The sequence below is a fragment of the Manduca sexta genome, chromosome 10 (genome assembly GCF_014839805.1).
Source record: "Manduca sexta isolate Smith_Timp_Sample1 chromosome 10, JHU_Msex_v1.0, whole genome shotgun sequence".
Classification (NCBI taxonomy): Eukaryota; Metazoa; Arthropoda; class Insecta; order Lepidoptera; family Sphingidae; genus Manduca; species Manduca sexta.
Window position 1 is genome coordinate 10,988,465 of NC_051124.1, and position 25,652 is coordinate 11,014,116.

At 34.9% G+C, this 25,652-nt stretch overlaps 1 protein-coding gene across 2 annotated transcripts in view; it reads right to left on the reverse strand.

Moving 5' to 3' along the window:
* LOC115441938 (myb-related transcription factor, partner of profilin) overlaps positions 1-25,652 on the reverse strand; it is a 71,650-nt gene that overhangs the window by 26,632 nt on the left and 19,366 nt on the right. The window contains exons 3-7 of one of the 2 annotated variants that reach the window (XM_037437333.1): positions 23,330-23,421; positions 22,887-22,988; positions 8,106-8,219; positions 7,570-7,742; positions 7,020-7,127 (exon numbers count right to left, since the gene is read on the reverse strand). In XM_037437333.1, the coding sequence (XP_037293230.1) occupies positions 7,020-7,127; positions 7,570-7,742; positions 8,106-8,135 (311 nt within the window). In that variant the 5' untranslated portion in view covers positions 8,136-8,219; positions 22,887-22,988; positions 23,330-23,421. Of the gene's footprint in view, positions 1-7,019; positions 7,128-7,569; positions 7,743-8,105; positions 8,220-22,886; positions 22,989-23,329; positions 23,422-25,652 lie in introns of those variants that run through there. The other variant, XM_037437332.1, reaches the window with a different exon arrangement.

Below are 25,652 nucleotides of genomic sequence, written 5' to 3' on the forward strand. Positions count from 1 at the left end.
TCATAAGGCTTATTTTATACAGGGTAATTTTGATATCGCGTTACTAAATGAAACCACATACTTATCTACTTGGAAATAACACTTCACAATAAGTTACTTGGGCCGTAGATGTAAAATAAAAAAGTATAAGAGAATTGGTTGCAGTGGCAACATCATACTATCAGTCAGAAATACACCTACGCACACGCCATATTCGCATTAAACTACAAACTTATCAAAAAATCAGAAAGTTAAACGATTTATCGTGATAATATTAGTTATTAATGGATGATTTTTGGCACAATGTCAGAAAGGTGAAGTATGTGGTTTCATTTAGTTACGCGATGTCACTGTATATAGATTATGGGTCTATGAAAAGCATTATTTACATAAAAAAATTGTAAATTCTACATGTTATATTAAAACAGCAGTTATCTATATTCTAGTTCCAAAGAAACTGTAGTCAGTGTAAATTATTGTACCATAAAACAACTCTTATGTTTTGTGACGAAACGCACTATATGTCTTGCTGAGCTTTGTGATTTCACAAGTGAGTTATTTTTTAGGGCCTTAGACAAGATAGTTTTATACCAACATTAGCGTTAATAGTATAAAAATGTATGGTAATGACTAGCTATAAGTTACGTAGTGAAAGCGAAGGAATACATAAAAAAAACTATAGAAAGAGAATAGGTAAAAGAAATTTTTACTACTTAGGCCTCTGGTTGACGACGCTACTTGTTTCATTTTCTTAGCGTCTATCGTAAGGTGAGCGACATTGTGGAAACGTCAGACCTCACAAAGCGAGAATGATTGCAGTTATGAGAGACTCGCTAATGAAGTAAAAGCATAAAACGCAAGTATGCCTCCGTGAAGTCGTCTCGATGCAATCACGTCGAGCTGGCACGAGCTCTGAATTATCGTAATGAACGCGACGCGCGTCATCGGCAATTGCGACAATACTTCGCGTGTTGAGTTAGTCTCTCACCTAGTGCTCAGTGTTTATCATTTCAGAATATACTTATAGCTTAAGATTTTAACCAAGAATTCCTTCTATCTTAAATAAAGTAGATGTACGTATGTCCTAAATGTGATAAAATATACTAATTTGTTGGACGGGTATGCCGAAAACCGAAATTATAATGAAGATCGTATAAGTGAGAGTGCACGAGGTTATATTACTTTTTACACAGACGAATGAGAGTAGCAAATGAAATTGTATAAAAATTGGTATTCTTTATTCACTGTCTTAATATTCCATTTAAACAAAATAATACGCAAATTAAAAGACGTATCATTTGTAAATACCTTTAAAACGTCTCCTAATTACAATTGTAATTAATTATAGGTATACAATCCTCTGTTATAAACTGAGAAGCTTTATTTTTCTGTCTACAAAGATGCTAGACTTATTCTGATTTTCGTTTACAGTTGTAATTTTTTAATTAACATAAACATAACTTTACACATTTCATACGAGATCTTAATTAAAAATGACTCAACCCAATTTAGTAATTTTCATGTCTGCATGAGGCATTTAATTCATTAAGCAGAACTCAAAAACGGTATCATTGTGAAATCTAATTAAACGTGCGATTAACCGCCAAGCGGGCACAATTAGTCAGTGTAATGAACTCGCGAGTGCAGCGCCGCAGTCAGGAGCGACGGGTTTAGGGGTAAAATATCAATTTTTGGTTAAATACTCTCTCTATATCAAGCTATACATGCCACGTTTCTTCTCCACTTCGCTCTATCCCAGATGTCGTCTTTGGAAAGTGTTTAAATACTAAACACTTTCCAAAGACGACATAAATGAGAAAGTAAATCTGTCTATCTCGCTTTAACGGCTAAACTACTAAACACTTTTCGATGAAATTTAGTACAAAGTAAGCTCCAACACCAAGAAAGTATATAGACAATTTTATTTTAATATATTTTTACAAACCAAATTCTAGTCGAAGCCGCTACAAATAATGTTTTGCGTAAGTAGTGATATCTAATTTTTTAATACTTTATACTAAGGGTTTTGTGTACTAAAGGCCCCTATATTTATCCCGAGCCCCCGTTGCGGTTCTGTGCGGTTTCGCGCGGCAACCCTTGCCTGTACCCGCATGTCGGTCTAATTGCCCGAATAATATGACAAATAGATTTACATGGGTCGGTTTAGTTTGCGTTTCAACACCAACGCTTCCATGCTCTCGTTGAGTTTAGCGTATACCATACCTACCTACTTTAGTTAGGATTTCGCCAATTCTTGTTAAATTGTTAATAGATTTAAAAATAATATGCTTTCTGCTATGTGTCTGTTTTGTTCAAATTTATTTTATACTCTAGATGTCTATTTCTTTTTGTTGTTTTGAATAACGGGACGCGCTTGCCGTTCGCTTGATGGTAAGCGACACGACCGCCCATAAACGACAGAGACACCATCCAACACCTTGAATTACAAAATTTGTTTGGTATTCCACTGCGCTCGCCATCTTAAGACATGAGATGTTGTCTTATTATGTCCAGTAGTTACACTGGCTACAATATCTTCTTTAGTGGGAGCGTACTTGAACAATCTAATAGGTTTAGAATTCTATACAATCACTGTATTAGTTTAAATACTTACAAATTTTGGTACCCCACATTAATATAAATATTATTATATAAACAAATGCAACCTATCACCAAACATACAACTAAAATCTCAATAGCACTCAGTTACAAGACAAAGTAAACGTACAAGTTACAAAGTTAATATTGTTGAGCGGAGTTAACCTCCGGATCATTATTGACGGCAATTAAACTCGGCTTTATTCGATTAAAATCAATCTTTACTGAAAGTTAGTCGAGGCTCGATAACTCTTTGTGTGGCGTGAGTCAAGAACGGGCTGTTATTATTCAATATACTGTAAGTAAATAACTATAGCTTGTGTTGTTCTTTATTCGAATGAGGAGCAATTGAACTGGTGTTAGGTCTCTCATATGTGAGTCTGCCTGGGTATGTACCACCATAATATCTGCCGCCAAGCAGTAGAGTGTAGTTACTGTTGTGTTCCGGTTTGAAGGACATTGTAGCCAGTGTAACTACTGGACATAAGACTTAACATCTCATGTCTCAGGATGGCGAGCGCAGTGGATTACTAAACAATACTTTGTAATTCAAGGTGTTGGATGAGGTTTCTACTGTTTATGAGCGGTCGTATCGCTTACTATCAGGCGAACAGCAAGCTCGTCTCGTCATTCAAAGCAAAAAAATGCAATCGATAGTACAACATAAGATCAAGAGAACATATTGGGGTTTTAATCTCATCAAATCGGTTCAATAAATCTTATAGTATCTACGTAATACCTTGGCTTTCGTCTAACTAATATTCAGAAAGTTTTGTACACTAACAGTAGAATTAGGCAAAGTAGGAATAATTCACTGACATAGACTCTGACATAGACTTGTTTCATATGTCTTCCAGTACGTTTCGTAGCGCCCTGATCCACAACATCAAGGTTTCAGACACATTTTAAGAATATTACCAGGATTTGAAATAAACAGACTTATTCCCTCTTACTCGCTAAATTAAAAAAAATATTTTTATATATGCTGTGGATAACGGTGCTGGTTGCGCATTTACAGATTCGTTTTTTATTTTTTTTTATTTTTTTATATTTTATAATGTGTAACCGTTTGTTATCCTAAATAAATAAAAAAAAAATAATTAAACTAAGACATTAAACGCTGTTCAGTATCTCTAGCGGCCAAATATTAGTTTTGGAAGAGCTTGCACTTCGACTTATGTACGTGGTGTTATTTTTTGTATATCAGAGTATTATAAATCTAAAAATATACTTATAGAGTACGTATATATAAGACGTGTTACATTTGCACTATTCTTAATTCATAGAGATGCCACTACTAATTAAGTTAATTTTACATCCATACATAATTCATTGCGACCTAAATACCAAACTCTACATTGGATCTATTATAATTAATGTCCAATAATTATCTACAATGACGCTATTATTTTAGTCAAGTTAATGCATAAATGGCAGTGTTTTAATCACATATTTTATGAAACAAAATTGGCACGTTCAGTATGAGTATTGACAGGTATAATTAATTTTGTGCCTTTGTTATTTATATATTCAATATGTACAATATATAGTAAAAATTCTGTAGAAGTTACGTTTTCTAACTTCGTCACTTCGTATCGATTTTCGGCATAGCCACCCAAATTTGAATTCGGAATTCGAAACATGCTTGCCTTTGGACAACGCATAAATGTGAAATGACGTTCGAAATTCAAACATACTTGTGCGTATTAAATCGTAACTCACAACTATAATTGGCTTTATTCGGTTTTATTTTCGCTCCTAAATCGTCTCATTGTTTCTTGACGACATCGCGTACAATGCAATATAATTAAAGTTCATTAGAGCGGTACGGCCGGCGGTTGGTTAATCGAGTAATTGCCTTTATACAGACTTCATCTCGGCGGTACCGCCGCGTCCGCTGCCCAGTACCTGATATCTTTCTTATGGCACAGAATCCAATATACGAGATCATAACTTATAGAACATTATTTGACGCGTTTTCTGTTTTTTGAGATATCTAATCTCGTGTAATATTACTAAGTGCGACGTTGTTAGTTGCTGTAATTATTTGCGAATTCGTTACTTGGTGACCGTTTTTTGTCACGCATGCAGTTCCTCACTTAAGTACGTACGAAACCATAGCGTGGTTTCATCTCTCACAAAACAATAATTTATTTTATTCGGAGAACTAAAGCTAATAAATAAATTCAAATTTTAAAACTAAGCATTTTACCTTAACTGAGATCAAACACTCTCCTATAATCTACCTTCTATCCAAAGAGTTGTAAAATTATACAAAGCGGACTTTATGATGGTTGTCATACAAAAAATTTACGCTCATGGTTGGTTGGCCACGCGATGGTTACTCGATATACCGGGAAATAGTAAAACACAAATACTTAAATTTTTTCTATATCATAATTTTCACTTTCTTAATGCATATTAGCATAATTTCTATAAATATGTTATTTTCGTATTATTATCTACTGGCGATCCGCCCCGGCTTCGCACGGGTGCAATGCCGATACTAAATACTCTACAGAAAAACTGTGAACGTTGTATATAAAACATAGCGGCCCGCTCTGGCTTCGCACGGGTATAACATAACAAAATAACAGTATTTATCCACTATTTAATGGATGTTATTATACATATAAACCTTCTTCTTGAATCACTCTATCTATTAAAAAAAAACTGCATCAAAATCCGTTGCGTAGTTTTAAAGATTTAAGCAACCAAAGGACATAGGGACAGAGAAAGCGACTTTGTTTTATACTATGTAGTGATGAGGAACACCGTGACGTCTTGTCACACAAATATTTCAAAAACGCCTTATTAACAATAACTAATAACTTATGGTGCCCTGGTACTGCTGACCGGTCTATAGCTATACTATTTAATGCCTTTGCTTCTGCCCATACCCGCGTACACGATGACTCGCGTAGCCGAATGATTCAACCATCCACAGTTCAACCATATTAAACAAATGATGCATAATAGTACGGTTTGATTAAGATAAATAAATTGCCCGGGTCGGGTTAACTCTGTCAGTTATGCCACGGGTGAGTGAGAAGTTTATACGCTTAAGGTTTAAGGCGATACCTCAAGGTCCATTTTCATACATTTTGTTTCGGCTTTAATCTGGGTAACTAAACAAGTATTGGCAAGTAAAGAATTTAAATTCACGTCTAGTTAGTGATTAGTTCTCGCAGTTGAAAGAAAAATGTAAAAATAAATTATAATCATGGATATTTCTGCCTTTAAAATTTCGTCATATTAAATTTTAAAGGCCGAAATATCCATGATTATTAATTATTTTTACGTTTTTCTTTCAACTGCGAGAATTAATCACTAACTAGACGTGAATTTAAATTCTTTACTTGCCAATACTTGTTTAGTTACCCAGATTAAAGCCGAAACAAAATGTATGAAAATGGACCTTGAGGTATCGCCTTAAGTGTTTTTTATTTGTTGCTTTTAATAAGTATAGATGGTATAAAATTGCCTCGATAGCGTTTTAGGGTACGACTGTTGTGCTCAGGTCTTGGGTTTGATCCCGGGTCGTGAAAATAATATACGGTTTTTTTCTCAGTATCAGCCTGGGGTCTGAAATTTGTGTGCGAAATGGCGATAGGTTCTCTCCTATCATACATATCATGCGAGGGAATACACAGGGCGGAAAGTGGGTACAACTACACAAATTGCACCTCTAAGTGTATTATAAAAGTTTAAATGGTTAAGGTATACAACCGAAATATGATGAGCAGTTTTCTGACGCTGTTTTCATATAAAGTTTTAAATAAATGAAATACTACTCTATTACCAAACAATACGATCGTATTTGGTATATGAATAAATTTTCAATTAAATCTGTGTTTGCAGACACAATTCCGTCGACGTAAATAACACATACATAAAACTAATTGATACAATTAAATGACCCAAATCTTTTATTACACTTCCGGGACGTGTGTTTTATTAGCATGATAATAAAAATGATTATATCCTAGTTTCAATTACTCATCTACCGCAACCCTAGGTACAATTTCAAAACGTATCTATATTAGCTAACCTATTTTCCTTTCAACCGTCGTATATATTTGAATATGCAATTTCGAAAAGGGCAAAACCATAAATATATAATATTTGGAAATGTGTATGTAATAACAAATAACAAAACTTCTGTAATTTTTTATTGCTAATTGAACCCAAATTCTAACCCGAAAATAAAAGTAATTTTTTTTATACTACTTTAGAAAAATATTTTTTTTATTTCCTGAACATTTTTACATTTTCAAACATGTACCCTTTTCGCAATTGCATATTCACTTATACTAGCTGACATGGTTCAATGAAGCCGGCTATAACACTGTCGTAAATCTATATTAAATAAACCTAAGAGAAAACTATTTTTTTCCTAAGAAAATACCCAACATTATTCATATCGAAGGTAAAGTACTCACTGGTCAAACGGTGAGAAGATGTGCGGCGGAGGGCGCTGCTCGGTGGACGCGTCCCGCGAGCCCGCGCTGCCCACCGACGGCGCCGGCGACGCGCAACTCGTCTCCGATCTGAACCAGATATAAAACATTAACATAAACTAATGCACGAACATTTGAGTCGATGGGTAATTAGAACGTAATGTGATAGAGTAGTTGTTACGTGAATTTCAAACATCGGAAAATGTGTTGTATTTAAAGATTTTTTTTCTTATGGCTAATAAAAGACGAAGATATAAATATCATAAAAATAAAATATATAATGGGACGCAATTTGATGAAAATAGAGAACCCATACAGTATCCAACTTAAATTGTTCAATGGTAATTAGTTCAACCACGAAATACCTTAGTTTAAAAAAAATTAAATGCCTGGCCTAATATACAAACCAACTTTAAGAAGAATATATTTCAATACAAACATCGAATCTCATTCAAAAATATTTTACTAGCTTTTAAAAGAAATCATCAAACATTGTCCGAATCAGCATCTATGACCATACAGCCATCGATACCTGTCGAGTCTAGGCGACCTGTTTGGCGAGCGGCGTGGTGAACGCATCGGCGAACGTCGCGGCGAGCGGCGCGGCGAGCCCGGTGTCACGGGCGGCGAAGTGCGCGGGGACGCCACCCCTGATACAGGTGACGCCTCGGCTGACCCGCGGGACATGCCGCATTCTGACGACCCCTGCAACATACACTGCAACTTTAACAATTGTATTTCTATCTGGCTTGCTTTTCGTACTATTAATAAATTTTGTATTCAAAAATATTTTCTATTTGCTTATTGAAAATAATTATTCCGTTACATTAACGATAACCATATTTTTCATGACAATAAGATATTTTTTTTTTTAACAAGTTAGCTTTTTCATAGCTGAGGTTCAGAAAGCGAACTAGCATTTAAGTCACTAAATGGGAAATTATTGTCAATAACTGATGCTTTCCTGAGTGCTAAGAAGTGAATTATTGGAGGTCAGAGGCGATATTTTATTTCTACTGATTATAAATATCATGCAGTAGTATGATGTTATGATACTAAAGTAATCACCTTGTCATCCGCCGGATCTCTCTTGGTCATGACTTCAGCGCCTTCCCGTTTCCTCTGCTCTTCCTTCAATCGCTCAGCTTTCCGCCACTTTGCGCGGCGGTTTTGAAACCATACCTGTTAAACAAAATAATAATTATAATTATTTTCTTCAATTCCCTTACTTCTTAGATTAAATTAATTAATGATTCCTCTTTTTTCAAATTTAGAACAAAGTTTTAATTAGCTTCGTATCAAAGGAACCAAGAAGATCCTGCGCTTCTAGAAGGAGTTGGGCTGGCTAGAACCATAGCCGGCATATTACGCACAACGGCCCGACCTACTACGACCTACCTGTCCCTCAACATAGAACATATAGCTTTGTTTCAAAATCTACAATGTTATTGTAATAGCACTGAAATAATTTATATCCCATAACTCATGAAATCTATAACCATAGAGCACAGTAAATCCCTAATAACAGAGCTGTCAACACTGTGGGATTTAATAGCATAACTACCCTACTTTCCTTGCTACCAATCCAAGATTATATCATTCGATACAACAGTATAAGGGCTCCAAAACCATCGTAGATTGACAATAGCCCGTATAAAGTTTATTATCAACGAGAGCTCAAGATATATTGGTTTTACAATTCAAAGTTAGAGACCTTGATTTTCTTATCAAATGTTCGCACGCAAAGATCATCCAAGTTGGACATGTTAAGTCGGTTAATAAAATACGACAGGGCCACATTTGCGCTGCAATTTTCGCAATTCAGTTTTAATGAGCCCTTCTGTTGTAAAAATAGTATTTGTAAAATGAATAACAACGGAGATGTGGATATAGGTAGAATTAGAAAAAATGCTAATTGTAATTGGTAACTTGAATTTGGTCTTAGACCTTTATGAAAGTTAATGATGGTGTACACAAATCGGTCTCCTGATGTTAAACGTCAATATTACTTATACACGGAAGTTGCTGATGCTGATAACTCTTGGACTTTAAACATAATTTGATTTTACAATGCCAAATAATTAAACAATTTTTTTAATTATTTAAATTGAAAAAACAACATGGCTTACATACTGTTACTGGGCAATAAATTATCAGAAAGAGCAAGCTGAGTTGAGTTATCATCTCAGACAAAGTTACCGCAGACGCGGCACCCTATCACCTAGTTTTTAATCATGTCTCATAATTTATGCCTATCTAATCCCTTCTTCTCTCTATACTCTTTGCCCAACTGGGAACGAATCCGCAAGTCCCTCGCATACACTAAGCTAATTTAGTTAAAATAATAATCCGACCATAATCCGACGGGGGCTCTAATAGTTTTTATCTCTTGCGAGGGTAGAATTAATATTAGAACGTGTTGAGAGCGCCCCTTGACTTGCTATCTAATGATTATTATATCTTTATCAACTTCGGTATGGGGTGAAAAATTGTATAATATTTTTTCTGGTGTTATTTTGTGTTGGAAGGAGCTTTATATTTACAGATGATTTGAGAATATTTAGATTGTGAAACTGTACTGAGTAGTAAGGAAATTATAATTGTCATGATACCTATTTATTGCAAATTACAACTAATATTCGTATTTCAATACATTATACAGAGCACTGCCAGGTAAACAACGAGTTAAATAATTAAGAGCAAATGAAAATTTACATTCTAAATTCAAAATGTCAAAGAGAAAATTAAACTTAAATTAATATAGTTTTCAATTAATATTCTTAATGAAGCTTAAATAAATAACGCCTACAATTAATTCTTGTAACTAAAACGCAATCCTTTGTTCTCAAGTCTCAGACAAACAATAAAATCACAATTCAAACCAACAGAACAGCTTTCAAAGCGATTCAACCCCCGCTAAGTTGTAACCTTCCTAAAACACATGTTAACATACGACTTTGTCACTTTTAACTTTGTCTGGCCATTATAACTTGACCCGCCGCGCCCCTCGTATCACCGACTAAATGCAGTAACAAGGGGATGGGGTAATAAGTAATCGTGGCTCAATAGATATTTGCCCTATCCACAGTCTCATTATTAGGGGTGTTTCACAGTAGGGGCGCGGTAATTGCCTACAGTGCGCCGTAATAGATGAGTGTTTGCGTTTGCAACGCTGTAGTGTGCTCTCCGCTTAAATAGTAACAAATATTGTTTAGCGTAGCAGTGAGAATGGTAATGACTCTTTAGCGGGCGGTCGGTTAATTGCTTCTTTTGTTGATGTCGTACAATGGTGGGTACAAAAGCGATGTGTGCTCAGTTTTCATGACTTCACAATTAGGAGTAATGACTAGTGCGACTTGGCGTGCAATTTGAAAATGGCATAAGCAAATATAGCCAATTTTCTAGCACTCCTTTTAATTATCGTAATCAATGTTTATTGCTATGACAGATTGAATTCATAATCGTTCAAACTTACCCATTATGTAAATATTTTTATAACTACTCCACTATGTTTTTAACATAAATTGTAATTTATTATAAAGCAATATTGAACTTTATTTTCACCCTCAAGAAAAACTAACGACACCGAAAGTCACACTCGCAAACTGATGCATAAACTCTGAAATCAAACTTAGTTACCGGCAGATTAACTCCATGTAAAATTCAAAATTACCCCGAGCACACGTCACAACTTAAAAAGCAACATCACCCACTTAAAAGTTAGCACTCGGTAATTACGTCAGCGCACGGTAATGTTTTAAAACACTTCATACGCGCTCTTAACGCGAAAGTTAACGTTGCCGACGGCTGAAAATATGTTAAGAAAACCGAAGGGAAACTGTTTAAGTAGTGCAGGAATGTTTCGCGAGTCGCGTTAAGTGACAGGTCGCGTGTTATGGTTGGGGTAATGGGGAATCTACCTACCATGCTTGATTCTATTTGGTTTGATATAAAAAGGTTTTCAATAGTCAAGTGTTCTTATTTTACGGTTGTCATTGTTTTTTATGCAACGTGGTTTGATTAGAAATGTATTGTAGTAATCATGTTGTAGCCAGATATCCAATGGATTGAGTCTATCCATAGCATTAAAGTTTGAACGTGGTAAACGAAAAAACTAGCGAACGGATTTTAATGAAATTTGATATGGAGATAGTTTAAGACACTGGAAAGCATATAAGATTCTTTATATCTCGAGAAAATATATAGTGGGAATTTATATTGGAAAAAGTCTTTCACGCGGACGAATCTTCGAGCCAAACTAGTAAATTATAATTAGTGGTGTAAATTATCTCTACTAAATTAGAAACTAAAGTAAAATTAAGTAATTGCTTAATCCTAATTCTACAAAGTAATATTAGTTATTCATCTCCGTTTAAAACGTTTCCGTGACTTATAATATCGTAACGGCACCATGTGGTACATTAACTTCAAATTAGACTGTTAAACCTTTAATTAGGATAACCAATTTCAAATTGGTATGTTTTTTTTTATTGTTTGGATGACGAAACGAGCTTGCCGTTCGCCCGATAAGAAGCGATATGACCGCCCGGAAACAGCAGGTACACCATCCAACACCTTGAATTACAAAGTATGTTTGGTATTCCAATTTGCTGTAGCTTCCTTGGAATTGTAATAGTAGCATCATTGGGCTGAAAAGCATTAGGGTCAGTTCAGTTCAGAACTAGTACCTATTAAACAGGCTTCAGTCCCGATAGGAATGCGTCCACCATGGAAAAATCTGACATAACAAATTCTAACATGTATAAACTCGGCTAAGTGTACACTATTTGCACCTCTACCTACCCCTACGCAGATAAAGGCGTGAATGTATTCCACCCTCTATCGCCCTAGAAACTGTTTCTGTGTAAACCAGGCTTAACATTCATTAATCTTTTAATGCCATTAATGTGTGTAACCCAAGCCGATCTACACTTTCAAATTACGCTCTAATTCACAAACATGCTCCCAAAACAAATTACCAGCTTAATCTTCCAACGAACCATATCATCATACATAATGTAGTATTTATTCTAAGTCTGCCAATCACGTTAACAGGGGTGTACTCGGGCGGTATTGGTGGGTCCATGACCACGAATTTAGAAATCATTTAACTTGCAATGTAACTGGTGATTTGAAATTTTATATTGGTTGTTTGTGATAATTTAGATTCGGTGTTATTTTTCGTATTACATAAATAATAAATATTATACCAAGTAATAAGTTAGCGGATGTATAAAAAGATTTTAAATGCCAGAATAATGTTACTTTAAGTAAATTCCTTACTTCGAATCTAATGTAAGGAATTAATTCTCTGGTTAAAAAATAAGCATGTACTTTGTGATTTGGTTTTTAGTCAATTTTCGTAAAAGCACAAAATATAGAAAATTTATATTCGCAGGCGTACAAATTAATATACATAATAAATAAATCATAATCCATTTATTTAGGACCCGTAAACGACCTGAATACCGCTCTGTGCTATAACGCAATATATGAGAGAGAAGTTGTGGCGTTAAGTTTTTCATCACATGATTAGGAGCAAATTGCTCCCTCCTCTCCCGCCTCGTCCCGCACCCCCCACGACCGACTCTCGGGATCCGACAAATCTTTCTTTATCCGGGCTAACATCTGAACAGCTTTCTTGCCTTCGTAACAATGATGTACGAAATGCTTTTGATATGGCATGTTTTAATTATAATTTTAGTACTTAGTTGATTAATACGTGGTGTTCAGGACTAGATTTTCATTTACAGGCTCATTTCGTAATCCAAAATATGTCGTGGCTTATTAGTAAGGTATTTCATATAAACTCCAAAGGCTCTATGATCTTCAAATTTCATTTGGAATCTGTAAGTAGACAAATTCCGGTTATATATACCCGCAGAGCTTGAGGGATTTTGAGTATTATTGAGCTCCACATTAGGTAATATTATTGTTTAGGTAGAACGGATTTATGAGGACTAGTGATCATATTGATCACACGAAACGTAAAAGCTAATACGCAGCTATTAGCTATAGCCTTACCAGTTTATTGAAATATTGAACTACTCTGTTTTAACCAACCAGTTCTTGCTACTCGGACAAAAAAAATCAGCGTCTTTCTAACATTAATTATCACAGGTTTATTATTGACGAACAATCGCTCGCGGCTTCGTCTGTGTGAAATGCATTGTTTGCTGTAAAATTTGCTAAAAAATTACGACGCCAGCGCCACCTTTTTAAAGAATACGTTATTTTCCATGTAAGTGAATTACCGGGATAAAAAGTAGCCTATGTATTAATTTAGTAAATGGTCTACCCGTGTACCAAATTGCATCCAAATTCGTTCAGTAGTTTTTGCATTTCGTCTGACAAACATTAGTACATATTAGTAGGATTAAGAAGTAAAATGCAGTCAACAAATTTCAAAAACTACCTTCACACATTTATTTCAATTGAAATATATTTTATCTAAATGCAAAACAACGAATATTTTTTTAACTTTCGTATTTCTTATTAGTAAGATTACAAAAGTCTTAACCTTGCGCATATATTTCCTAGTCCGAAATTTCGCGCATCCACCACTATGTAATTAGATTCTACGCGAGTGGTGTAACTCGCAAAATAGAACATGTACTAACACGTTTACCAGCGAATTATATGGGCTTACAGACCTCGCTCGCTGATTAGCTGCAAACTTAATGCTTGTTTGTACTGAATGTTCTTTATACGATCAAATACTGAGACAGAACTGACGGTTTACTTCGAAAAACGAACGTCGAAACATCGGTCTGAAACGATGAAACGACGAACTTCGGATTTAACTTTACTACCAAATTATTTCGGACCGTCACCGTTCTGTAGCTTACCTTAGTGGTAGGATCAATTTCCCGTATTTCTTTTTTGGGTAAAGCTGTGGAATTTATCCTCGCAGATGGTATATAAAGGGATGACGAAATTCCATAAGTTCTTACACATTCCATATCTGAAATATTGCGATGAACGGATCAGATCCGTCGTCGACTCCGTCATCGGATCCGTAACATTTCGTAGTAACAAAATGTGCATCCGTCATCCGAAACTACGGATTTAGTTTTCCGAAGTAGACCCTCAGTAACTGACTTAAAATACTGTCTAGAGCCAGTAGCATCGCCCATAATATCTAGTTATACATAAACTAGATGGAAGTGTACTACACACAACAAAAAATCATCATAATCTCGCCTTTATCCTTAAAGAATAAAGGTGCAACCAGGGCAACCATTTTCGCCATGTGTTTGTCCCATTTTGTATTAGAGGGTGCGATTATCGCCATATCAGACATTTAGATCCTGACCAACACTGAGCAGAAAAACTAACTACCTGACGAGTATGCTATATTAGTTAAAAAAATTAGAGTATTTATTTAACAAATCATAGCACTAACGAAATATCGGTAATTTAAGCAATTATATGTAAAGTGGGACGGCAATGCATACATCTCTCTCTAGAGAATGATTGGAACTCGATGGGATTAGCGTCAAAGTCTCACAGAAAACAGCCTAAAAGTGACAGCTTGATATTTAGATAAAAATCAGATTTTTTTTCCCCTTTGACGAACACTATAAATATAAGAGCTACAGCTTGGTTAATTAATTTCTCATTTTACGAACACTATAAATATAATTCTGCATTTCTTACCAAAACACAGTATAAATAATGAGCAGATAATTATGATTAAGTCGATATTTGATATGTAAGCAGTATCGTTGCCAAGGGTTATGGTTACCCTGCCGTACTCAACTCGATTTATGCACTCGGTCAGGAACACCCGACTGACGTCCCACGCGGATTGGATTGCACAAAATTGGATTCATTTGTAATTAAATAAAAAGTAATTCTATATTTATAATTGTAAACTTTGTTATATGTAAACATACATAATATGTAACGACAATATCAACGTATACATTAAATAATGATTTCTAGATTATATAAGCGACCAATGTTATTTATTTTATCAAATAAGTTAGTAATGCGAAAACATAACTTACACTTCTTTAGACTACAGCTCATATTAACTTCATTAAATTCGCTGGCTAAATTACATAAATAGCAACACACCACTGATACAATTATCAAAAAACCTTAACAAAACATGTACTTAACATTTTTCATAAAAAATCAAGTGGCAGCCACTTGTAACGGTGTAAGCCGGCGCGAAATTACAAAGCTCTTGTAAACAAAAGAGTGACACATTTCGTTTTCACCCCTGATTTAATTTCAGTACGAAAATGATTGATAAAGAGTGCGGCGGAGTGTCTCGGCGCGCGACGAGTGCAACCGAACACCAACGCAAAAAAAATATGGAAACATACGGGGCTGGAGTGCGTACAGGACCGCTCTGTAAAACTGGATAGGACTTAAAGAAAGTTTCTAATTAAATATTTCTAATATCTTAAATATATTGTGTTTTGTAAGCGCCTTGCACGCTTTACACACCTAAATGTAGAGTCCTAACTATATTTGCGACTGTTTAACATATATTTTTTATACATGCACGTTAAAGAGATCCCACTGCGCCTGTTGGTAGGTGAAGTGGCATCCAATAGAATGTTGACTTACGAGAGATGATTACCCCTCGGCATTAGACACAATTATGCCGGCCTGTTGGAACTGGATATACACAGGCTAATCCCGGAACGCGATACACTTGCGTGGGCCACTATGGCGGGTTTTAATACCTTGTGTACGGTGGTCGCTACCGAGCGGATATAAAATACATCCTACTACCAGCAAAGTGTTTAATGATTGTATTTAATACAGGTTAAACTTAATTGTGATGTGTTAACGGTTATTTTTCGATAGAAACTTCGAAGTCAGACGTCGCTTTTAAGATTTACTTACACGAAATTATCAAAGAAAATTAACAATTACAACATCTTTGATTGTAAGTTCTCATTCAGATATCACACAGTAAATTCACAAATCCGAGATTAAGGGAAATACAGATGATTGTTGATATTACACTTGTTTTGGAAACTTAGCCTTATAAGCCAAAAAAATATATTATCATCAAGCAATTAACCGCATCTGCCGACAATGACATACATTGCGTATCAAAGGCAGATGGGTGATAATAGCTTGAATAAACTCACGTTTAGAACGCATGGGTAATTTTAATAAACGCACGTTTAGAACTCATATATTTCCGCGTATGTTCCGTCCATTTTGCAAATATACTGTTCGACACGACGCGTCGTTAGCTCTTGTCACACGGCGGTAGGGTTGCCTCCGCAGGGACCCGTAATTGCTTTAACAACACACATAACAATATTACTCTTTGAAATTTACACTTTAAATGTAATTGTCATTATACCAGTCTTTTTAACCAACCTTTATCTAGTCCAATACCGATCCAATATTAAACAAATTTTAATTCGATCAGACAACCATTTTATTAGCTTTAATTATTCGGTTTTTTGAAATAATGGAAAGGCGTATTTGATTAGTAGATATTTATCCAATGAGTACGTATTCTTTGTTCAAGCAAGAGGTGCTTACGAATTCAAGTAACTAAACACCAAACTTTATAAAGAATTTTAAATTAATAACAGTCTATTGTCTTTACGAATACTTAATTAAAAATCAACACTTCATAGAAGAGTGCTTGAAACAACAGTTTATAACTATGTTCCTAAACAGCATAACAAACAATAATTAAGTAAGCATTAATAACAGCCCTGTTGTTCGAGTGTCGCGCCCTCTGGCGAGCCGAGAGTGCCATTGTGTCGTGCCGTGTTGCGTGTCGTGTTGTGCCGTGTTTACACGCTCGACGCGACAACCCTATTGTTTAAGCAAGTGTAGGGCCCTATGTCAATGTCATTGTGTGAGTTTTGATTTCTAAGTATTTGTAAGACGTTTTTTTATTAATTTCAAATTTTTATACAATTTATAATCAAGCTCTTCCGATTCGAAACCCTGAAAGCTGTCTTCACTTTGGAAAAATTATTTGTGAAGACTATTTTGTTAGTGTAAAAATTATTGTATTTAATTAATATGTTATAAATTTTTGCTGTTCGTTTTCCTAAATAAAGATTGTAGTCGCTGTGGCCGAAATCAAGTCAGAAAATATCATCATTTAAGAACTCTATGGACTTTTATTTAAGTTTAATGAATTAGATAAATTGAACTCCCGCATTTTTAATGTAGACGAAGTAAATTAAATGAGTAGTTCGGTCACTTGATAATGTGATCATTGATCATCAGGTCTCTAACAGTGGGGAATTCTCCATATAATCCGATTCTTGCCGGCTTCCCTATTGTAATATATATAAGCATACTATTAAAATAAATTATATCTATATATATAAAAATCAATTGCTGTTCGTTAGTCTCGCTAAAACTCGAGAACGGCTGAACCGATTTGGCTAATTTTGGTTTTGAATTATTTGTGGAAGTCCAGGGATGGATTAAACGGTGACGAACATAAATAATAAATAACGGAAAATACTAAAAACGACAATCTAAGTTTTCAATACAAAATGTTCCTAGCCATGAAACATTTGATGTCTTTTGTCTTTTTAGAAATAAAGAATTGGCCTGGCTGTCACATATATATAGGTGCGTTCAGAAATTTGTCTGTTTCATAGTTGTACTATGAGGTCCGATTTCTTTGGTTTATTTTGTTCAAATACAAAACATTTCAGAAATAAATAAAGTGTAAAAGTGTCAGTGGGTTCTTAAAAATAGAAAATAAATAAAGAAATTTCAAGACTATTATTAAAATCTATCATCATTTTGTCAGTGCGTGAGAACTTTATTTATTGTTATTGTCGCAAAATGCCACGGAGAAGATGACTTAGATCGTCGAAGTTAATCAAATGTGCGACGACTTCACGTGCAAACCGTACTCTCGACTAGCGAGAGACAGATAATGATAACATACGTATTGTATGGCAAAATTGTGTTTCAGAATAAATAATAATAATAAATGTATGTAGGTGATACGAAGTTCACCGGGTCATCTAGTTTTTAATAAATAATTAATTTATATTTATAGCAGAGTGGGCTAAAATCTAATTATAATTTGCATTAGTTTTGTAGTTAAGGAAAACATCGTGAGGAGGCCTGCACATCTGAGAAGTTCTCTACAGAAATTTCGAAGGTGTGTGAAGTCTACCAATCCGCACTAGGCCAGCGTGGTGGACTAAGGCCTAATCCCTCTCAGTAGTAGAGGAGGCCCGTGCTCAGCAGTGGGCAAGTATATAATACAGGGCTGATATTATTCTTATTATTTATTATTAGTTTTGTGTCGGTTTCCCTTTCCGAAAATTTCATCCTTCGCCACTGATCTCTAATCAACAATAAGTTACCTGTCTTTGAGGCAGAAAGAACTTCCTTTCTTAAGATTAATATATCGCTTTGAAAAGGTCGCGAACTAACGCCCTGAAAAAGACCTGGAAATGCATAAAGCCATCCATGTAGATAGTAAGGGTGAAATACCGGCTTGCACCACGCTAATGGAATTTGGCGGCCAGCATTAATCCCCATAATCTTCGGAATGCTCCGTATAATGTACCTAATTATTAAATGTTATGAACCGACATACTAAAGAATTTGCAAAGATAAATAATGATGTTAGTTGTCTTTTTAATATACAGGGTCCTTTTGACTTTGCGTTACTAAATGAAACCACATACTTATTTACTTAGAAATAACATTTTACAATAAGTTACTTGAACTGTAGATGTAAAAAAAAAGTGTTAGTTTCGAACAAAATAAATATCAATAAAATGTAATTTTAATTTTACGCGTTCTAATACTATTACTACTACTCTAAGAGAGTTCGTCGCAGCGGCAACATCATACTTTTAGTCAGAAACAATCACACACACTCCATATTCACACTAAACTACAAAATAATAAAAAAAAAAATAGAAAATTAAAACCAGGATTTTTGGTGAAAATATTCGGTATTAATGGATGATTTTTGGTACAATATCAGCAAAGGCGAAGACGAGTATGTGGTTTCATTTAGTAACGCAATGTCAAAATGACCCTGTATATTTTAATAATTTTTATTTCAATTCGATTAGATAAAAAAAAACACAATCAAAAACTTTGATCAATCAAAATCATAACTTAGTTTTCAAGCGTGAAAACCAACTTTGCATTAAAACATGTATTACAATTAAGAGTGAATGGTAGAACATCGATAGTTTCCGATTATGGTCCGTCACTCAGGTCCCTGCCTCACGGTAATCCAATATGGCTGACAGCTGCTCTGGTGCTTCCTTTTTATATTTTTCGGCCGAATTATCACCGACACTCCCCGGCTGGACCAGGATGCGAATCAAATTGAAAGCCGACTCAATTATATTACACGGCTTTGTAGGGCTGCCAACGTTGAGTAGGCTTATGTAAATACTATAAGATAGATTTTGAAAGTCAAAAATGCCACTTTGAGACACTTGTTTTGACATGTTTAATAAGCTTTGATACTGTTTCTGAATGATACGGTTTTGTTTAGTCTATATTAGTCTCAATAACAGCTCTTTTCAACATGAGTAAAACAAAAATATGCCGTTTCAAATACCATTTTGTTGGTAGATACCACATTTTAAATAAAAGATCTTATATACAACGAAAAATAATGACAGAGGTACTAAGTTAGTAAAATGTCACTAAAATATTTTTTTCTAAGGATTTTATCGTGGTGTTTTACATTATAATTTTCTAGCGAGGTTTCAATGACTTTGCAGCATTCATGGTCACGGGATTGAGGTGTTGGTCGTCCAAAGTCAAAGTTACAATATCTACCTACATTTTACAATTATACAAAAACATCAAATACGACGGGAGAAAATTATAAGATAAAAGAACTGTGATGAAATAAAAAAAAATATTTCGATATCTAACATTCGCCTAAACATAAGAAATCATTATGAAATATTTCTAGTTTATTTCTTCCCAAAATCCTAGCAGTTGTCTAGGTAGGTTGCAGTTATATCGTTACCTTTGTACTAATAATAAACCTGTGTAGGTAGTTGAATTTATTTGTGTTTCTTTTTAATTCTTCAAATTAGGTCATTGATGATTAATATAATTTAGTGGAAAATAAATCGGATATAAGAAAAGTACACAAATCGTCCAGTTTCAGATACATATTATAATTCGAAATCTCAAATTGTTCTGGTTGTTTCTACTTTAATAGGAGCTATAAAGTTAATATAAGTATTAATTTTATAGTATTGAATTATCTATGGTGAATCACTAAATACCAAACTATACTCGAACATAAAAACCACGTTGTGTTCCTAACCTCAAATAAAACTTCATATTCTATTTAACTAATATCCATAAGAGCATACGAACATTTGAATGCATTTGTAAAATTACCAGGAACAGCACACGTAAGCTCTTGAATTTCACTGTCTGCGACACCCCTTAATCCGGCAGCACGTGCCGAAGGTGCGCGGGGGTGTGCGGCGGCGGGGAGAGGGGGCGGGAGGGGCGTAACAGCCTCATACCGTAATACCATTCCGAGATGAGCGACTTAAACGCGTTACAGACCACCAACATAACGTGACCCATCCCGCCCGTCCAAACACCGCCGCACAGAAACGATATCGGACAAATTGAATGAACTATCAAAGATCAAAATCGATTGGTCACTTGCACCTCAATTGTTTCGCTGGTTTTGCCAAATGGAGTGCGTTTTGACAATGGTCCGCAGTTAACTAATGGAAGTGGATTCATGGATCGACGTGGTTACCAAATTGGATATTGTCTTACGTGCGGTGTCCGTTGGTCGGAGATGGTTATTGCTGTGCTAGTTTGACACGTGACAGCTTCACGCTAGTCTGTGAGACTGGGATAGACGTTACTTAATGTGGAGATATCGAACTGTGCATCGAGTGCTGATGAATAAACTCTTCAGTGCAAAGAATGTTTGTTTATCTGATTGGCCTACACTCTACCAAACGTGTTATACTTGGTATCAATTGTCTTAAATATCATCATTCCTATCGCTCGAGATAAGTAAAGTAAACGTAAAAATATCTTATATATTATGAACATTAACATGCCCAGTACCCACCCAAAAGATTTTGAGGCAGCCCACTACAACTTAAGATTTTGAAAACGATAATTTTCTTGAAATCTACAATTACTCAGAAGTAATTTTTTGTTTTAGTCTAGAACACTGCCCCCTTCCTCGAAAAATTACTCCAGTTACGTACATTTCGTATACGACACTGATTTTATAATTAATTTTAATTCACGTACCAATTATTGATGTGGAAACATTATCTCTGAAATGTATCAGTTTCATAAAAAAAAAACAAAGTTATAAAAAACGCCAACAAAAATAGCGGAAATAATCCACACAGTTCAGATTTTTTAAAACCACAAATATCTAAATTGCCGCCGCATGGCACATTGGTATTGCATTTGATCGAATTTTGTACCAATATAAAACAAGCTGGCAATTTGCTTAAAACCAAAAACAGAGGTGTATCGTAATCACTCACTAGTCGTATCTGCACACATTAAATTCGTACCTTAAATGATTTTTAAGAAATCTGATGATGTACGGGAGTTCCTGTCCTATTTCTCGGCATTGTCAGGTCTTACAAAACCTTAATGATCTAGATACTTATTAAGAATTTTTATTTGTTGACTAGACACTACTTTCAATAGAAAGCTTTCAAATATAGAAAAATCTTTATATTATTCCATCGCGTCATTGTTGTTTTTTACTAATTTTTTGTAGTCAAAAGTACTGCTATCAATACATCGGATTTCGATAAAAAAAACGTACTTGAGATAGGATAGGTTGGTAATTATCTGATATGACAACAGTTCTATGCGGTATCATCATGAGCCGGAAATAAATTTGGTGAAAAACTGCACTTCTAGATACCACTGCGCCTTCCCATTGTGATACAGAACAATATACATATTATAATAAAAGTGTGGTGTATGATAGCCTTATTAGGAATGAAACGTATTGCCGTGACGAACGTCCGCAGATTCAAAACCCAAGACACACACAGCTTACTTTTCAAAGTTATGTGTGTATTCTTTGTCAATTATCGCTTTAACGGCGAAATCAAACATTGGAAAGAAACCTACATACCTTTGAATTCTCCATAAGAATTTCTCGAGTATGCGAAGTCTGCCAACCCGCATTAGGCCTAGGTGGACTATAGTAAGGACCCTCTCAATAGTTGAGGGTCAATAGTGAACAGTATTGACCCTCAACTATTGAGAGTATATTATACAGGACTGGTATTTTATCATTATTATAACACTTACGTTTTCCTCAAAGTATTCTAAAGGCACTTATATTGAGTAGCAAGTAACAAACAAGATGGGATGTCTCAATAATATTCCCGCTAAGTCACTTCGACATGTTGTTACATCGTAAAACATATTTTCATTGCGTAAATGTCGTGCGCGCTCGACGACACAGTAAATTTCACGGCTGCGAGATCGCTTTTATCGCGTAAATTGTCGTAATATCGGAATAACATCATGATTTTATGCGTAATGGCGAATGGATTTTTATGTTACACGTGTAAGGAATGTCATTTAAAATTAAATTTCGAATTCCAAATTCAAAAATAGCGTTATGTTTTTTTTTAATAAAAAAATATTTAATGGAGTTAGGTGATGCTGAAAAGAGGTTTAAGTAATAACAACTATCCATATTAAATCCAATCATATAAATAGAGAATTCTAAATTTAAAAAATAGTACTGACCGTTGTTTTGTTTCTATAAAAAATATATAATCGGATTAGGTAATGCTGAAAAGAGGTTTAAGTACAATTTTCGATCATAAAAAACTTATATATTGAATTGCAAAGGACTATAATATAACCCACCTGTACTCTAGCCTCGGTCAGGTTGATCTTGAGCGCGAGGTCTTCTCTAGTGAACACGTCGGGGTAATGGGTCTGCGCGAACGCCGTCTCCAACTCCTCCAACTGTTAGAAACATTTAAATATTAATCAGGCTGAAAGGAATTTGATGCTCACAAGATGTCGCTAATAGTTGAGTAGGATGATCATGGATTGATATTATTTCTGATTTGACTAATGTTATTGTCATTTTTAATCAAATTATCCATCAAATAATTTTAATTGTTATTTTATGGACACCAAATAAACTCGACATAAGACATACTCCAATTTAAAATAGGCGAGAATCTTTTGCCTTTTGTGTCCTGAAGCTCCTAATATTACATTCTTACCGAACAAAAATATTATTATGGCCTTATTGATAAACAAGAGGTAATTGTAAATGGAGCTATATCTCTGCTGTATACCTGTTGTAGCGTGAAGGTGGTTCGATTCCTCCTCTGCTTCCTTCGCACGAACGTGTCATCGTGTATCGCCGGGTGGTACGAGTAACTCGTGTCTGCAACAATGTTCAATATTAAGCTCTAATCTCTATTCTAATAAGTCGATTTTTACAAATCAAGGTTTAAGTAAGACAGGTATTGAAAAATGACTAACGGACATAATTAACATGGCTGACAGTGCTAATAATATAAACACACAAACATCAGGCATTTGTCTCTGAAGACGTATGCAGAGGCGCAACCAGGGCACCCACTTTTTGACAAGTGTGTTTAGTCCCATAATGTGATAGGAGGCGAGCCTATCACCATATCGGACACAAATTCCATTCTCCGGGTTGGTACTGAGTAGAAAAATCCAAATATCAATTTGCCCGACCTAGCATTCGAAACCAGGACCTCGGAGTACTGCCGTTCCGCGCATGCAGTACAACTACGCCACCAAGGCAATCATAATATGATGCAGACATTGACAATCACTATTGAAAATCCCGAATCACGCTTAGGGCCTTTTCAGTCCAGAGTCATTTTTATTTCAAAGTCTTTCAGAATCGCATCGTTCAGTTAACTGTCAAATCAGTTTCTTTTCAGAGTATTCGATACCAAATCAATACAGTAGGTTTTACTCCAAATTCCCCTAAAAAACAAAGAGTGCTCCCGCTCGGAGTGCGGAAGCTGGGCCCATTACACGCGCGCATCCCCGCCCCCGCTGTTATCGTGGCCCAACGGATCCGTCACGATTGATGAGGCGAACGCGCTGGGTCGCCACGCGTTTGTTTTGGGGAATAATTGGAGATTTAACAAAGATTTTGAAAATAGAATAGAATTGTTCGATTAATTTAAAATTTAAAAAATAACGATTATTTTTTATACTTTTTGTAAGATACAAATGGGACATACTGGTGTCAACATTGTCCGATATGGCGTTCCGTTCAACGGAGAAAATTATTCGTATTGCTTTGCACGGAATTATTAGTTTCATAAAATCTCTTTTTCAAACTTATTTTAATGCGTGCGTTGATTAACATGATTGTTGCATCACTTTAACCGTTTAAGCAGCGCACGCAACAGATGCTCTCAAAAGGAATAATTTTTCCCCGGTTTTGCAACATTTTTCATTAATGCACTCTTATTGATCATAGCTTGATGTAAGCCTTCGTCAAAAAATGGGCTATCCGACACTTAAAGAATTATTCGCAAAAAGATAAACGCGTTCAAACTTACTAACAAACTCTTCAACTTTATATAATAGTCTATAAATACACATAAAAAAATAATAACACAATTTCTACAAATTTCCGAAATCACGGTGCCCCTAATGCGACGTAATAGATTCGGTGACAAATGCCGGGCCTCGTCCGGCCCCTAACATTTCTATTATTCCTAAGATAATGTCATTCCATAGATTACTCGGCGAAAATACCCTAATAGCAACTATTACCCGTCGACAATCATCGCTCAATCACTTTTATTTGTTAGCGTATTTATCGAGCCAGAGCTGATTTTAGTTATAACTTCCTATTTTACTGATAATTATGTAAGGAATTGGGTTATTGATTTCTGTCAAAAAAATTAAATTGTTAATTGAAGACATTTCTCATAGCGCCAAATAAATTTATTTATTTTCAATTACTACGTAGATGCCGTTGCTATTTTTTATTTATAGCAAAAAAAATGTATTGACGTTAGTTTGTTCTACAGATTATTTTATAATCAAATGAGTTTAGTATTTTAAATTTGTTTTTTGCCATCCAATAAATTGAAGGTAGATTCCAATTCATTAAATAATTCAAAACTCAATTAAAAATACGGGTGTATTACAATTTTATGACAAGAAATATTTAGACTTAAAACACGCTTTAAACCGATGCTTTAAACAAGTTAGCCAAAACAAAATGTGCAAAATCACATTAACAGTTTCGTTATATGATATTCCATTTTCAAAATACTTACGCGCCTATTTTTATGCACAAGGATTTGTAGAACACAACTCAAATATATTGAGAGACTAGATGACCCGGTGAACTTCGTATCACCTACATACATTTATTATTATTATTTTTATTGTGAAACACAATTTTGCCATACAATACGTATATTATCATTATCTGTGTTTGCACGTGATGTCGAGTTTGCACGTGAAGTAGCTCGTCGTACATTTGATTAACTTCGACTATCTAAGTCATCTTCTCCGTGGCATTTTGCGACAATAACGATAAATAAAGTTCTCACGCACTGACAAATTGATGATAGATTTTAAAAATAGTCTTGAAATTTATTTATTTATTTT